Source organism: Sinocyclocheilus anshuiensis, unplaced genomic scaffold (assembly GCF_001515605.1).
Source record: "Sinocyclocheilus anshuiensis isolate Anshui unplaced genomic scaffold, SAMN03320099.WGS_v1.1 scaffold513, whole genome shotgun sequence".
In the NCBI taxonomy this organism is placed as follows: Eukaryota; Metazoa; Chordata; class Actinopteri; order Cypriniformes; family Cyprinidae; genus Sinocyclocheilus; species Sinocyclocheilus anshuiensis.
The window spans coordinates 1,405,523-1,419,574 of NW_015537972.1; the positions used below are offsets into that span (position 1 = coordinate 1,405,523).

Sequence of the window (14,052 nt, forward strand, 5' to 3'; positions counted from 1 at the left end):
TAATTCCCTCGCTAATGCTTCTCGACTAATGGAAGCTAAATTGACACCCTACTGTATATAGGTCCTAAAATAAGAATAATAATTGAATTGAATCTGATATTTTGCTCATTTTTTGTTTCCTCAATAATTCAGTTGAAATACACAATAAATTGAAATACCAATATATAATGTGAGTTTGTAAACATTTACAAATGAGATACATGCATATTTATAAAAAGTTATTCTAAAGTCTTATTGGATGATCCAATTTAACTGTTCAAAATTTGTGTTCATTAAGATTTTTTAAATGTTTTTGAAAGAAGTCTCTTATGGTCACCAAGGCTTCATTTATTTGATCAAAAATACAGTAAAACAGTAATATTGTGAAATATTTTTAGAAGAAGAAATATTTTCTATTTTGATATACTTTCAAATGTATTTTATTCTTGGGATGGAAAGCTGCATTTTCATGAGCAAATACTTCAGTGTGACATGATCCTTTCGAAATCATTCTAAGATGCAGATTTGGTGCTTAAGAAATATTTCTTATTATTATCAATGTTGAAATCAGTTTTTGCTGCTTAATATTTTTTGTGGAAATCATGATTCAGTTTCTTCAGTATTCTTTAATGAACTTGAACAGAAATTCAATTGAATAGTAAATTCAAAAGAACAGCATTTATTTGAAATTAAACTTTTTTGTAACATTAACATTTATGTTACTTTTGATCATCCGTAAAGGTATTAATAAAAATAAAAAAATTTAACCTATTGAACAGTAGTGTGTGTATACACGTACTGTATATGTATGTACATTTTAAATTCACATATAATTCTAAACAAAATCAAAATCAAATTCACATATAATTCTAACAAAAATTTACAAATAAAATAATATTGTTTTAAATAAATAAATTTGAAAAGTATTTTCACTCATGGGCTTCACTGTATTACCACACATATGTTACATATATTTATGGATTAGTCAGCAGTTACTGCTGAATGTTTGACCTAAACATAGTCTTTATGGTCACATTAACATATGGTCGTTATACAGCTGTAAATAATAAACATTTAATTAATCAATAATTTACAGTAATTGCCTTAAATTATACATGTATGAAATTACATGAATTGCAGTCATATTTCAAGCATACTTATAGTTTAAAAATAAACTGAGACAATCTTGCAAAGCCTGTTGCACTCAAAATTCAAAATTCACTAATTTTGTAATAATAATCTTATTCTCATACTAACACACTTCGTTTTCTTTATGCACTTTTTTCATATCTTTTGGTCATCCCCGCAGTCCGTCAGAAGTCATGTGTGGCCCGTCTGGTTGGGCGTGCAGAGGGCGTGGATGCAGAGCGGGACCGGTTGATGGTACAGAGACTGAAAGAGAGATGTGAAGATCAGGCTCGGCAGCTGATCACCCTGCAGGACGAGCTCAGGAAGTCTTCACGATGCTTGGATGTGTTCACCATAACCACACAACACTTCTGCCAGAAGGTAACACACTGACAAAGCTGTAAATGCTGGAGTGCTGGTAACTTAATAGATCATGCATGGTTTTTCCTTCTGGAGCATCAGTGAGCATTTGAACATTCTGTAATAGTTGCATATGAGTCCCTCAGTTGTCCTCAGTGTGAAAAGATGGATCTCAAAATCACATACAGTCATTGTTGGAAAGGGTTCAAATACAAAATGCTGAAAAACCAAAGAACCAAAGAATTTGTTGGACCTGAAGGATTTTTCTGAAGAACAGTGGGCAGTTTAACTGTTCAGGACAAACAAGGGACTCATGAAAAAAACACAGTGGATCATTCAGGTAACAACACAGTATTAAGAATCAAGTGTATGCAAACTTTTGAACGGGGACATTTTTATAAATTCAACTATTATTTTCTCTTGTGGACAATATGTAAACATCTTTTATGTGAAATATCTAATTGAGGTCAATACTAAATAAACAATAACATGCATTTTGTATGATCCCTCTTATTTTGGTAAAATAACATTTTGTAGATTCTGCAAGGTGCATTTATTTTAAACCATGCGTAATGAGGAGCCTTGTGTTCTACAAAGGGGAATGGTTAGATAATGTTAGAAAAACCCAGTTTTTTGTACAAAGCAAATTGATAGAGTCAAGTCATGTCAAGTCACCATTATTTATATAGCACTTTTTACAATGCAGATTGTGTCAAAGCAGCTTTACAGTATTAAACAGGGAAATAGTATGTAGAAATAGTGTTCCGTTCTCCTCTAGCCAGACGAAACCAGCAGTTTAATTCTAGGCTGCATCAAAGTCAATCTAGAGATTAGATAGATAGATAGATAGATAGATAGATGGGCCACTGGTTCTTTAGTAAGGTGTAAGGATCACTGTTAAAGTCCAACTGCATTTAATTTAAGCAGTTCATTGTTTTACTCCCGTTTCGCAGGATGTTTCGCCACTGAGTCCACCTTAGGGGGCTTGTCTTGGCGGGAAAGTGATGTCAATGCATTGCCACTACTAAAAAAACCAAAACATCATGTTGCTGTGCAGTTGCTGGGGTGTTGTGGGTGGTTGTTAGGGTGTTACTACTTTGTGGTTGCTAAAGTGCTAAAGTGGTGGTTAGCATGTTGCTATGCAGTCACTAGGGTGTTTTGGGTGGTTGCTTTGGCATTGCTAAGGTGTTTATTTGACTGTTTATTTGCATGTCGCTGTGCGGTTGCTAGGGTTTTCTGGATGGGCATTATTCTAGGGTATTATGTTGTTGCTGTGCTGTCATCTGTCCCGTGTGATTGTTTGCCGGATGCTTTGTAGTAAAGGGTGTTCTGGATGGTTGCTTGGGCTTTATGTAGTTGCTAAGGTGTTTTAAGTGGTTGTGCACAAGTTTTACAAACTGCTATGGTGTATTTATGACCTTTTTGGATCTTGACAGCCACTGGTCACTGTCTGCTATTGTTAAATTGCCATGCAAATAATAATGCTGCATTCACATGCTATCGAAATGATCATAAATACGAGTTTCCTGGTCATGAACAACCTCTCGAGTCGTATTTACAACTGGGAAACTCTTTATGATATCCAGGTTTCTGAGTTGCGTGGGCCATAAACTTTAAACATGGTGGAGGGGAAAATACAGTTGGAGTATTGATAAGTTTTAATAATTTTTCCCGCAACATCTACGTTGCTTTCTCCTGCCATTACTGTTATGTATATTTTCATATATAAATAACCATTTGATGCTTAATTTATGCATTGAACGCAGTGAAAATAGCATTTATTTGATTGAAATTTCAGAATCGTCAGCAAGATGAATATCTATAGCGCAGTGATTGTTTATATGGTTACCAATGAGCTCAAAACATGTTGTGATCAAAACCTGTTGGACATTGACTAAATATTTTTTGACTTTAATAAGATTTCTCTGAGAAATAGGCAAGAATGAACTCATGAATGAGCCGTCCTCCATGATTCCTGTTCTCTCTGACAACAAAACACTTTATACAAACTCATAATTACAACTTAAGAGGTGGGAAGTTGGAAATTTCCGATAGCATGCATGTAAAGGCATCATAAGATATACTGAATGGTTTCACAGGCATTGCTATACTGTATTGTTGCTATGTGAATTGTTCCTTTCAGTGTTTCTTTTGGTTGTCAGTTTTTTGTTTCTTTTTTGGTCTGTTGCATCATTATAAAGCTTAAAATTACTGAATTTTAATTTTCTTTTTTTGCATAGGACTGTTTTTAGAGCATACTTTATGGTGTAGAAGCGCAAATGTCAAGATTATCATAGGTTAAGTGTTGGCACTGTACTATATAACAAATTCGTTATAATGTCTTATAAATTCTTTCTTTCATCTGATTGGATACAAATGTGTGTTCGTTCCCAGTAGACTTTAGTATCAGACAATGCACACGTGTTATTTTGTTCTTTATTGATCCCATCCTCCTTTTCCTCTATCTCTCCATCATCTCACCCCTCCTCCTCCAAACATCCTTGAGTGTGTGTGTTTGTGAGAGAGAGAGGGCGAGAAGCTTGGGGGTTGTCTGAAGAACATGTGTGGAATCGCAGACTCATGGTACTCATTGTTGCAGTAGTCAGGCTATGACGCTAAACACAGGATGAGGTAAGGCTGGTTGTTGGGCGATTTTTGTCTTTTTCTCTCGCATCCTTCCTGGCTCTGCCTGTCCGTCTTTCCTCCACTCCCTCTCTCCCCTCATTTCTCTCTCTCTCATGTGGCGTGCGTATGGTATTCCCCCGACAGGTTTTTAATGAAGCTACATTCTGCCGTAGCATGAGCCAGTGTTGCTGTAATCTCTCTCTGTGTCTCCATCCTACATGCTGCTTGGATACTACGGTAAAACAATAGCAAGAATAGTGTGTGCGATGCTGCTTTCTTGCTCTGTGACTTGTTTGCTAAAGTAGAATCAGTGATGCTTTTTGCATAATACCTTGTTTATTTCATTCTACTGTCATCTTTTATATAGTTTGTGATGATGGTAGTGTGTGTGTGTGTGTGTGTGTGTGTGTGTGCTGTCAGTGAGAACAAACATGTGCTCTTAGTGACGGAAACACCCCACCCTGACTGCTGACACTTGATGTCTGATATCATTATATTTTATTGCACTTTGGTTTTTATTGACCTATTAAATAAAAACATATTATTGTATTTGATAGACAGTGTTAATATAAACATTGCTAATTGGATATTAACATTTTCTGAAGAAAGTGTTATGTTGCCCTTGCAAAACTTGTCATGACAATGTTAGAGTGGGATTCTATGTGGTTTCTAAGGTGTTACTTATGGGTTGTTGTTTGAAGGTTACTACGCTAAAGTGTTCTGGGTGGTTGTTAGGATGTTGCTATGTGGTTTCTAAGGTGTTGTGGGTGTTGTTTTTTTTTTGCAGGTTACTAAACTAAAGTGCTCTGGTGGTCATTAGAGTGTTGCTATGTGGTTCCTAAGGTGTTGTGGGTTGTTGTTGGCAAGTTACTACACTAAAGTGTTCTGGGTGGTTGTTAGGATGTTACTATGTGGTTTCTAAGGTGTTGTGGGTGTTTTTTGCAGGTTACTAAACTAAAGTGTTCTGGGTGGTTGTTAGAGTGTTGCTATGTGGTTTCTAAGATGTTGATGGTTGTTTTTTGCGGGTTACTATGCTAACGTGTTCTGGGTGGTTGTTAGGGTGTTGCTATGTGGTCTCTAAGGTGTTGTGGGTTGTTTTTTGAAGGTTACTAAACTAAAGTGTTCTGGGTGGTTGTTTGGGTGTTGCTATGTGGTTTCTAAGGTCTTATGTTTTTTTTGAAGGTTACTAAACTAAGGTGTTCTGGGTGGTTGTTAGGGTGTTGCTATGTAGTTTCTAAGGTGTTGTGGGTTGTTTTTTGCAGGTTACTGAACTAAAGTGTTCTGGGTGGTTGTTTGGGTGTTGCTATGTGGTTTCTAAGGTCTTATGTTTTTTTTTGCAGGTCACTAAACTAAGGTGTTCTGGGTGGTTGTTAGGGTGTTGCTATGTAGTTTCTAAGGTGTTGTGGGTTGTTTTTGTGTTTTTTGTTTTTTTTTGCGGGTTACTATGCTAAAGTGTTCTCGCTGGTTGTTAGGGTGTTGCTATGTGGTCTCTAAGGTGTTGTGGGTTGTTTTTTGAAGGTTACTAAACTAAAGTGTTCTGGGTGGTTGTTTGGGTGTTGCTATGTGGTTTCTAAGGTCTTGTGGGTGCTTTTTTGCAGGTTACTATGCTAAAGTGTTTTGTGTGGTTGATAGGGTGTTGCTATGTGGTTTCTAAGGTGTTGTGGGTTGTTTTTGTGTTTTTTGTTTTTTTTTGCGGGTTACTATGCTAAAGTGTTCTCGCTGGTTGTTAGGGTGTTGCTATGTGGTTTCTAAGGTCTTGTGGGTGCTTTTTTGCAGGTTACTATGCTAAAGTGTTTTGTGTGGTTGATAGGGTGTTGCTCTGTGGTTTCTAAGATGTTATGAGTGGCTATTTATGTGTTGCTATGCAGTTGCTGATGTGTTCTGAATGGCTGCTAGGGTGTTGCTATGTGGTTGCTAAGGTATTGCACTGAGCTTTTCATGGTGGTTGCCAGGATTTTTCCATGTGGTTCCTAAGGTGTTGTGAGTGCTTGTTTGTTGTTAGTGGAATTTAGCATGTTGCTATGCAGTCTCTAGGGTGATTGCTATACCTACTGGGCCAAGGCTGGTTCATTTAGTGTAAATGTAGGGATTACCTCAACAAGCCATATGATTTGAAGTATTGTAATGTCTGTAGCACAGACGGTGTTACAGAACCAAAATGTAATACTTAGGGTTAATGTTTTTTAATCACCAATCCTCAAGATGAGCAGTAGTAATCACAATGCCTAGTACAAAACACTTATAAGAAAGTCCATATATGTTTTAAGCACATTCAGTGTTGTAGGTGTGTTGGGGTGTAACAGTGTTACGCCCTGCAGATTTATCTTTTGTTTTATAGGTGGGGACTGAGTCCTTGAGACCGCCTTGCTCTCACTATTCTAGACCTTTCACAGCAGGAAATGAAAGTAGGTGAGGTAACCACGGTGAAGACAAGGCAGTCAGATTTGTATTCATGGAAAGACTCTCCAGGGATCTGCGTGACATGTTGTGTGCCGGAGAAAAATCTGATTGGGTGAGATCTGAAGAAGGGACACAATGATGACAGGTCAGGGCATTCGTGGGATCATAGGGTCTTGACCCTGCTGTTAGTTTACATACTGTATGAGAGGGTTATAAATTAAAAAGGCTAGCAGCATCTATTTAAGGCACGATACATTACAAATTGTGTGTCTTTTTTGTTAACTTATTTAATCAACTTTATTTAAAAATGTAAAAAAAGACAGACATTGCTTTACAACAGTCATTATTTTAGCAGCTCCATTTGGTGCAGAAACTATTTTTAATAAGAGTTTGTTAACTTTTTTGTCAACTTTAATAGCCTGACATACAGATTTTTTATTTTTATTTTTTTTTTTAAGTACGATGCTACCATTTTGGACTTGTACCATGTTGGTGGCATGGTATTCCTGGGAAGTACCGTGTTAATACAATGGTGCATGGATTTCAGTACCATGGAACTACTATGGTACTACCATAATACTTTTCACAATGGCAGGCACTGTCCATAGAGGTGTTTTAAAACAGCAGATGCGGTGGGATCTCAGCTGGCATTTGGAACTGAATGACAGTAAGATTCAGGACTGCTATCTTAAAATGCTGACTCATGCTGTATCATTCGCTGACACTAATTCTTATAAACAAGTATGGATCATTAGCATCTCATTGTATTGTGGCATCATCAATCATGGAGTAAATGTGTGTTATTAACAGATACAGATACTCCTAGTATAATTAGTGCAGATTAAGCTCTGTGGCATGGTTATCTGGAGCATGCTGGTTTATTTTAAGGCTAGAGGAACTTGTTGTTTTGTATTTAATTATGTGTGCTGCAGGTATACAGCAGAGGTGTGTAGTCCTCTTAAGCTGTGAATGCTCTGCACACCCAAGCCATTTGAGGGAAGGAGTTTGGGGACTAGCTAAATACTATGATTACTATAAAATTCCACTGTCATTTGAAGTGTAACATAAGGGTTACATAATAAAATGTGGGAAATATGTAAAAGTAACTGTCTGTAAATTATTATTTGCCAAACGACGGTAATTTTCTGCAAATCTTTGCCAGTTAAGGATGGATTCGGGGGAGTGGATCCACAACAGCTTTGGTGCCTGATTTCATGCACAAGAAAGTCTGTCCACGAGTTGTTTTCTCAGTGCTCAGTCTGCAAAATGTTTACAGATAGCTGAAAATCACATTATATATTGTTCCATTTGTTTCCCCCATGCTTGTCAAATCCTGCATTTGTGATGTGTATACATATGTTTATCTAAGCATGTGTATATCTCTTAGAAAAGCACTACCACCTAATGGCTGTTATAGCAACAGCCCTACTTTTAAATTGACACCTGCCATGGTGTTTCTTATTTGTCAACTCTGATAAATTAATAAATTAGATAGCAAAGAAGTCACTGCTTGACACTGGTATACAGGGATCTTTTTTAAAGTGGTATTTTGGTTGGTATGTTAAATTGTTGTTAATTTTATCCATAACCAGGCATGCACAAAGTTGTGCAGATTTCTGCAGATTCATCCCTCATGTTAATTTATTACAAACTAATTTAACAATGCTTTGAGCACATTTTACTGTTGTCTAATTGTCCCTTACACTCATGTGAGCTTGTGTGTGTATTTTGCAGAGTGAGAATGCTGCCGTGAAGGAGAGGGAGTTGTCCCTGCAGTTAGCCAGAATCAGGGATGAAGTGGGTAAGTCTCTTCTGGCTCAGAGATAAAAAACAAACAAAAAAACATTGTACTTCACAGTGATTTCATGCTGACACATGTGCTGCAGCATACTCACAAATGTTAGGATGACTTCAACCATAAAATAAGAAAGAAACTATATAGACCTTCCCCGATTACATATTTGTAAACTGCATTTTTCTCTTTCCATCTCCCTCATATTTAATTTGGCATGTGACTCATCTCACATCATGCAGACGTAAAGCAACACTTCATGATTTTCACCTAAAATACATGATATCCCATGATTTTCAAATATGCATTAAATATCTCATATAAAATAATACATCATAATTTTGATTGATATTTAGTTGAATACAGTAAAAATGTTTAATTTGTACTAACTTTAATGACCATAAACAATGTGTTTGTCTGTGTTATTTTGCATGCAACCATGTTACAGCATGATTCCCCTTTCTATTCTCTATGCTTTTAATCTGTTTGGATTCAAATTAAATGTTTAGACTTTTGCTAAAAGGGTTGCAAAAATCGCAATCCCCATATTTAATGAATATAAAATAACACCTCATATATTATTTAATTTGTTCAGCAGAATAGGTACCAAGGTTGAAAATAACAGGGTTGCAAATATATCAACATTCAGCATATATCATCAACATAAACATTTTCTAAAGGTTAAGCATGACCATAACAAACTATTTTCTGTCTCTCTAGTGGACAGCGTTCAGCGGTGGGAGCGTCTGCAGGGTGAGGAGGCCCAGCTGGAGCAGAGTTTTGAGCGGGAGCTGAAAGGACTACAAGAGGAGCAACAGCAGGAGCTCAAGGCCCTACAAGAGAGACTGGTAGAGGAGCACACCTCTGAGATACAGCGACTCCAGCAACAGCAGAACAGCCACCTGGAGCAGCTGTGTTCCCAGCACCAGGAACAGGTAAGATGAGGAAGTAACAGGGTGTAAAGACTGAGATTATCATTGACACACTTTGAAGAGGCTTTTATTTTAGCATTGTACATAAAGGAGTGCAGGGTGTGAAGGCTCATGAGGGTTAAGAAAGCACGGAAAGGTAGTTACATGACTATGTAGTCTGATGATGCAGTAATCATCTTCCCTTAAGCCCAAAATATACTTCAGTTTTGAAACGAATTACTGCCTTTATTAAATTAGCTTCATGTGCACTGTACACCAACTCTAGTGTATGCAAAAAGCATTTGGGTGCCATTGCACAATGAAATTTTGCAAGCGAAATTTTAGCGAAATGGGAATCTAAGAAATGTATATTTTTGCCTGAACAATTTCCGGTGTCAAATGGAATGCAAATTCCACAGATTTAAGTTCCTTGAACTTTAAGACACAAATTTGCAATTCCAGCCAATAGCAAGTGTTTCGGTTCACCAGTGACCTCTGTGTGGGCAGATATTCATAACTTAGTAATAAAAAATGTTTTCAGCTAAAAGTTCATATTGTCAACAAGTCTCAAAATGGCACATAGAGCTAATCAAAATTGTGTTGGTATGAAAAAGAGAAAGACAACAGAGTAAGGCAAAATGAAAGCAGCATGGCACTGTATGTTTCTATTGTATGTTTCTATTGACAACATTCAGATATGACAACCATTTTGTTTTCTGTTTTAGATTGAGGAAATGAGTGAAAACCATGAGAGAGCAATGATGGAAATAGAAGCGACTCATGGTGCCACGTTGGGCACTTTACAGGAAGAACACACCAGAACCATCAAGAGTGAGTCCTGCTGACAGACACATCCATTACACTCCCAGAAATCCAAGCAACTGTGTCTAAAAACCTAGTTAGCGGCCTACTTGGACTGCATTATTAGGGCATCATTGCCTAGAAGCTATTGGTTTGGCCCACTATGAGAGCTCCTGGTTGAAGTCCCTGCTTAACAACATTACTACAGACAACTGAATCAAAACGGTCTGTTAATTCTTTTTCATCAGTGTGTTACTAACATGAACTGGTTGTTTCTTTTTAGACCTGAAGATGGCACATGAGCAGCAAAAGAAGTCAATGGAAGAGGAATTTGAGAAGCTCAGACTCTCACTGCAGGTACTGTATGTTCCTGCTTTTAATGCCAACATTCATTGTACATTGTTTTTACCCTTTTCTTTATAATAGCATGTGTTTCTGTGCTGTGTTTAGGATCAGGTGGACACCTTGACATTTCAGAACCGCGCTCTGCGAGACCGGGCCAAGCGCTTTGAAGAAGCACTGCGCAGAAGCACAGATGAGCAGATAGTGGTACTGTTCTTCATATTCTTTTTGTGTGTGTGTGTGTGGCCAGTGGTATTAAAACAAGAGTTCATCCCCAGATTTTTCCAAATTTGTCATCTGTGTTCCAGAAAATAAAGAATATTCAGAGAATGACCAGAGAATTTTCATTTTTGGGTCACCATTTTTTGTCTAGATTATAGCTCTGCAAATTCTGGACATCCTGGGATGCTTTTTAAACAGTAATGAAACATGCTGGACACTTTTTTTTTTTTACTGCTTTGTAGTTAAAGGACTCGTTCACTTCCAGATAACTAACTCTTGATAATTTACTCACCCCCATGTCATCCAAGATGTTCATGTCTTTCTTTCTTCAGTCGCAAAGAAATTACATTTTTTTGAGAAGAGGAATTTGAGAAGCTCAGACTCTCACTGCAGGTACTGTATGTTCCTGCTTTTAATGCCAACATTCATTGTACATTGTTTTTACCCTTTTCTTTATAATAGCATGTGTTTCTGTGCTGTGTTTAGGATCAGGTGGACACCTTGACATTTCAGAACCGCGCTCTGCGAGACCGGGCCAAGCGCTTTGAAGAAGCACTGCGCAGAAGCACAGATGAGCAGATAGTGGTACTGTTCTTCATATTCTTTTTGTGTGTGTGTGTGTGGCCAGTGGTATTAAAACAAGAGTTCATCCCCAGATTTTTCCAAATTTGTCATCTGTGTTCCAGAAAATAAAGAATATTCAGAGAATGACCAGAGAATTTTCATTTTTGGGTCACCATTTTTTGTCTAGATTATAGCTCTGCAAATTCTGGACATCCTGGGATGCTTTTTAAACAGTAATGAAACATGCTGGACACTTTTTTTTTTTTACTGCTTTGTAGTTAAAGGACTCGTTCACTTCCAGATAACTAACTCTTGATAATTTACTCACCCCCATGTCATCCAAGATGTTCATGTCTTTCTTTCTTCAGTCGCAAAGAAATTACATTTTTTTGAGGAAAACATTCCAGGATTTTTCTTAATTTAGTGGACTTCAAAGGTGGCCAACGGGTTGAAGGACCAAATTGCAGCTTCAGAGGGCTCTACACGATCCCAGTCGAGGAATAAGGGTCTTCTCTAACAAAACAATCGGTCATTTTCTAAAAATAAATAAAAATGTATATACTTTTCAACCACAAATGCTCAACTTGCACTATAGCTGTGCAATGCGCACGCGGGACTTTGTGCATTAAGTAATCAAGTTTGAAAGGTCACGAGTGGTAAGTTCTTTGTCTGCGTACTTCGGTTCAAAAAGGTAGGGTAGGGCGAAAAAATCTCATTTTCTCCTCCATCTTCAAATTCGTCCAACATTGTTTTTTACCTTTTTTTGTAAAGGGCGTTTGACTTTCTTTGCAAGTTCTCTTTTTTAAACACTGGGTCAGTACTTCTGCTTACGTCACACGTGACCTTTCCAACGTGACTACGTAATTCACGAGGTCGTGCTAGTGCAAAACAAGCATTTGTGGTTAAAAGTATGTACATTTTAATTTTTTTAAGAAAATGGCCGATCGTTTCGCTAGATAAGACCCTTAATTCCTTGGCTGGGATCGTGTAGAGCCCTTTGAAGCTGCATTGAAACGGCAATTTGGACCTTCAACCCATTGGCCGCCATTGAAGTCCACTATATGGAGAAAAATCCTCTAATGTTTTCCTCAAAAACCTTAATTTCTTTTCGACTGAATAAAGAAAGAAAGACATGAACATCTTGCATGACATGGGGTGAGTAAATAATTAGGAAAGTTTTATTCTGGAAGTGAAATAATACTTTAATTTACATTTTATAATGTACCGTATTGACCCGAATATAAGACGATGTTTTTTTCTTGGAAATACATCTGAAAAAACGCGGTCGTCTTATATTCAGGGTCTAGACTTTGACATGTCAATAATACACCCACAACAATAGGTGGCGCCAAATACGCATAAAACGAGTGTGCCATGAAATACGTAATGTAATGCGTGTTGTAAAGATCGCAAGTAAAAACAAAAGAAAAAGAAAACCTTACAGCTGCATGAGTCGTGACTCAGTTAGCCTGATGGGACCAAACTCTCTTTGTGATTTTAAAACGTAAGACAGTACACAGATTTGAAGACTACAGTAAGATTTAACTTCTACTGTTAATAAGATTTTGGTAGGCTACTATTAGATGGATAGTCTAAATGTCCTAATTCAGATGGGCTACCTGTTTTGTTTTTTTATGGTATATCAAAAAGTGTATATTTTTTTTTATGTGATTGTTGGTACATTTTACCAGTTTTTACCATACTTTCAAAACAAAAATTAAAATAGGAAAAATATGCAATATGAAAATAATTGAAGACAAAATGTGTTTTACTGAGAAAAAACAAGATTTGGTTTTTAAAAAGCCTTTTTTTCCAAAAGGTACATCTGGAAAAAGGGGGGTCGTCTTATAATCAGGGTCGTCTTATATTCGGGCCAATACGGTAATAATAATCAAATATTTAAAAAAATCAGGTATGGTTAGTTCTGGGATGTAGAAATGTAGTAGTTTGCATCTGTTTTCTGTTTGTGTGTACAGGATGCCCTTGCTCCTTATCAGCATATTGAGGAAGACCTAAAGAGCCTTAAAGAAGTTCTGGAGATGAAGAACCAGCAGATTCATCAACAGGAGCTCAAAATTTCAGAGCTGGAAAAAATGGTAAATTACGTTAACAGACACTACAGAACAATGTTAAAGATAGCTTTAAATATTAAAGACACTTAACTTTTTATCAGATATACCCATTTAAAATGTGTGTGTGGGACACATTTTTGATGACTAAAGTTGCCATACAAAGATTTTTGACCAGTCAAATGCTCTGTAGAATGACAATGTCCCGCCCCCTGCCAAACAACATGTAGCCGAGTATAGTTCATGGCATAACTAAAGCCTATTTTAAAAAAATAGTTTTTTTATAAATATAGCTGTTTTCTATATGTCTCACTCAAACTTGCTGTTTTCAAAAGGGAATTTGTTACAGAACAGATTTCATGAGGTTTTTATAGGTGTACTCAAAAAGGCAGAAAAGCCCAGAGCCATCTAATTGCAATGGACCAATGGTAGTTCGAAGGTGTTTACCATCATGTGCAAACTTTTCCAGAAACTGTTTCAAGCTTTGTTTGGCCTAATTTTGTTCGAAATGACATCACACCAGTTTATCTTGAAGTATATCAGGGCCTTTATACTTCTTAAACTTATACTCGCACCTCTCAGTGTGGATGTGTTATCAAGCAAAACGTCTCAGGTTACTTATGTAACCATGGTTCCCTGAGTAGGGAACGAGACACTGCGTCCTCTAGGGGACGCTATGGGGGAACGCCTCGTCGTGACCCGTGTCTGAAGCATACATTGAAAAAACACCAACTCGTTGGCCGGCGACAGCCATGACGTCACTACCGGTGCGACTATAGTATAAATAGGCGCCGGGAGCACACATCATTCACTTCTTCGTCTGAAGCTTGCGTCCGCAGCATGGCAAGAAACCTAGAGG

General features: G+C 37.3%; 1 protein-coding gene across 1 annotated transcript in view; it reads left to right on the plus strand.

Annotated features, from left to right (window-relative positions):
• The window catches only part of LOC107670531 (microtubule-associated tumor suppressor candidate 2-like), a 42,719-nt gene that overhangs the window by 23,500 nt on the left and 5,167 nt on the right, over positions 1–14,052 (plus strand). Inside the window, exons 8-14 of the mRNA XM_016463177.1 lie at positions 1,289–1,488; positions 8,227–8,293; positions 9,005–9,219; positions 9,921–10,026; positions 10,280–10,353; positions 10,447–10,545; positions 13,101–13,220. Coding sequence (XP_016318663.1) covers positions 1,289–1,488; positions 8,227–8,293; positions 9,005–9,219; positions 9,921–10,026; positions 10,280–10,353; positions 10,447–10,545; positions 13,101–13,220 — 881 coding nt within the window. The remainder of the gene's footprint in view (positions 1–1,288; positions 1,489–8,226; positions 8,294–9,004; positions 9,220–9,920; positions 10,027–10,279; positions 10,354–10,446; positions 10,546–13,100; positions 13,221–14,052) is intronic.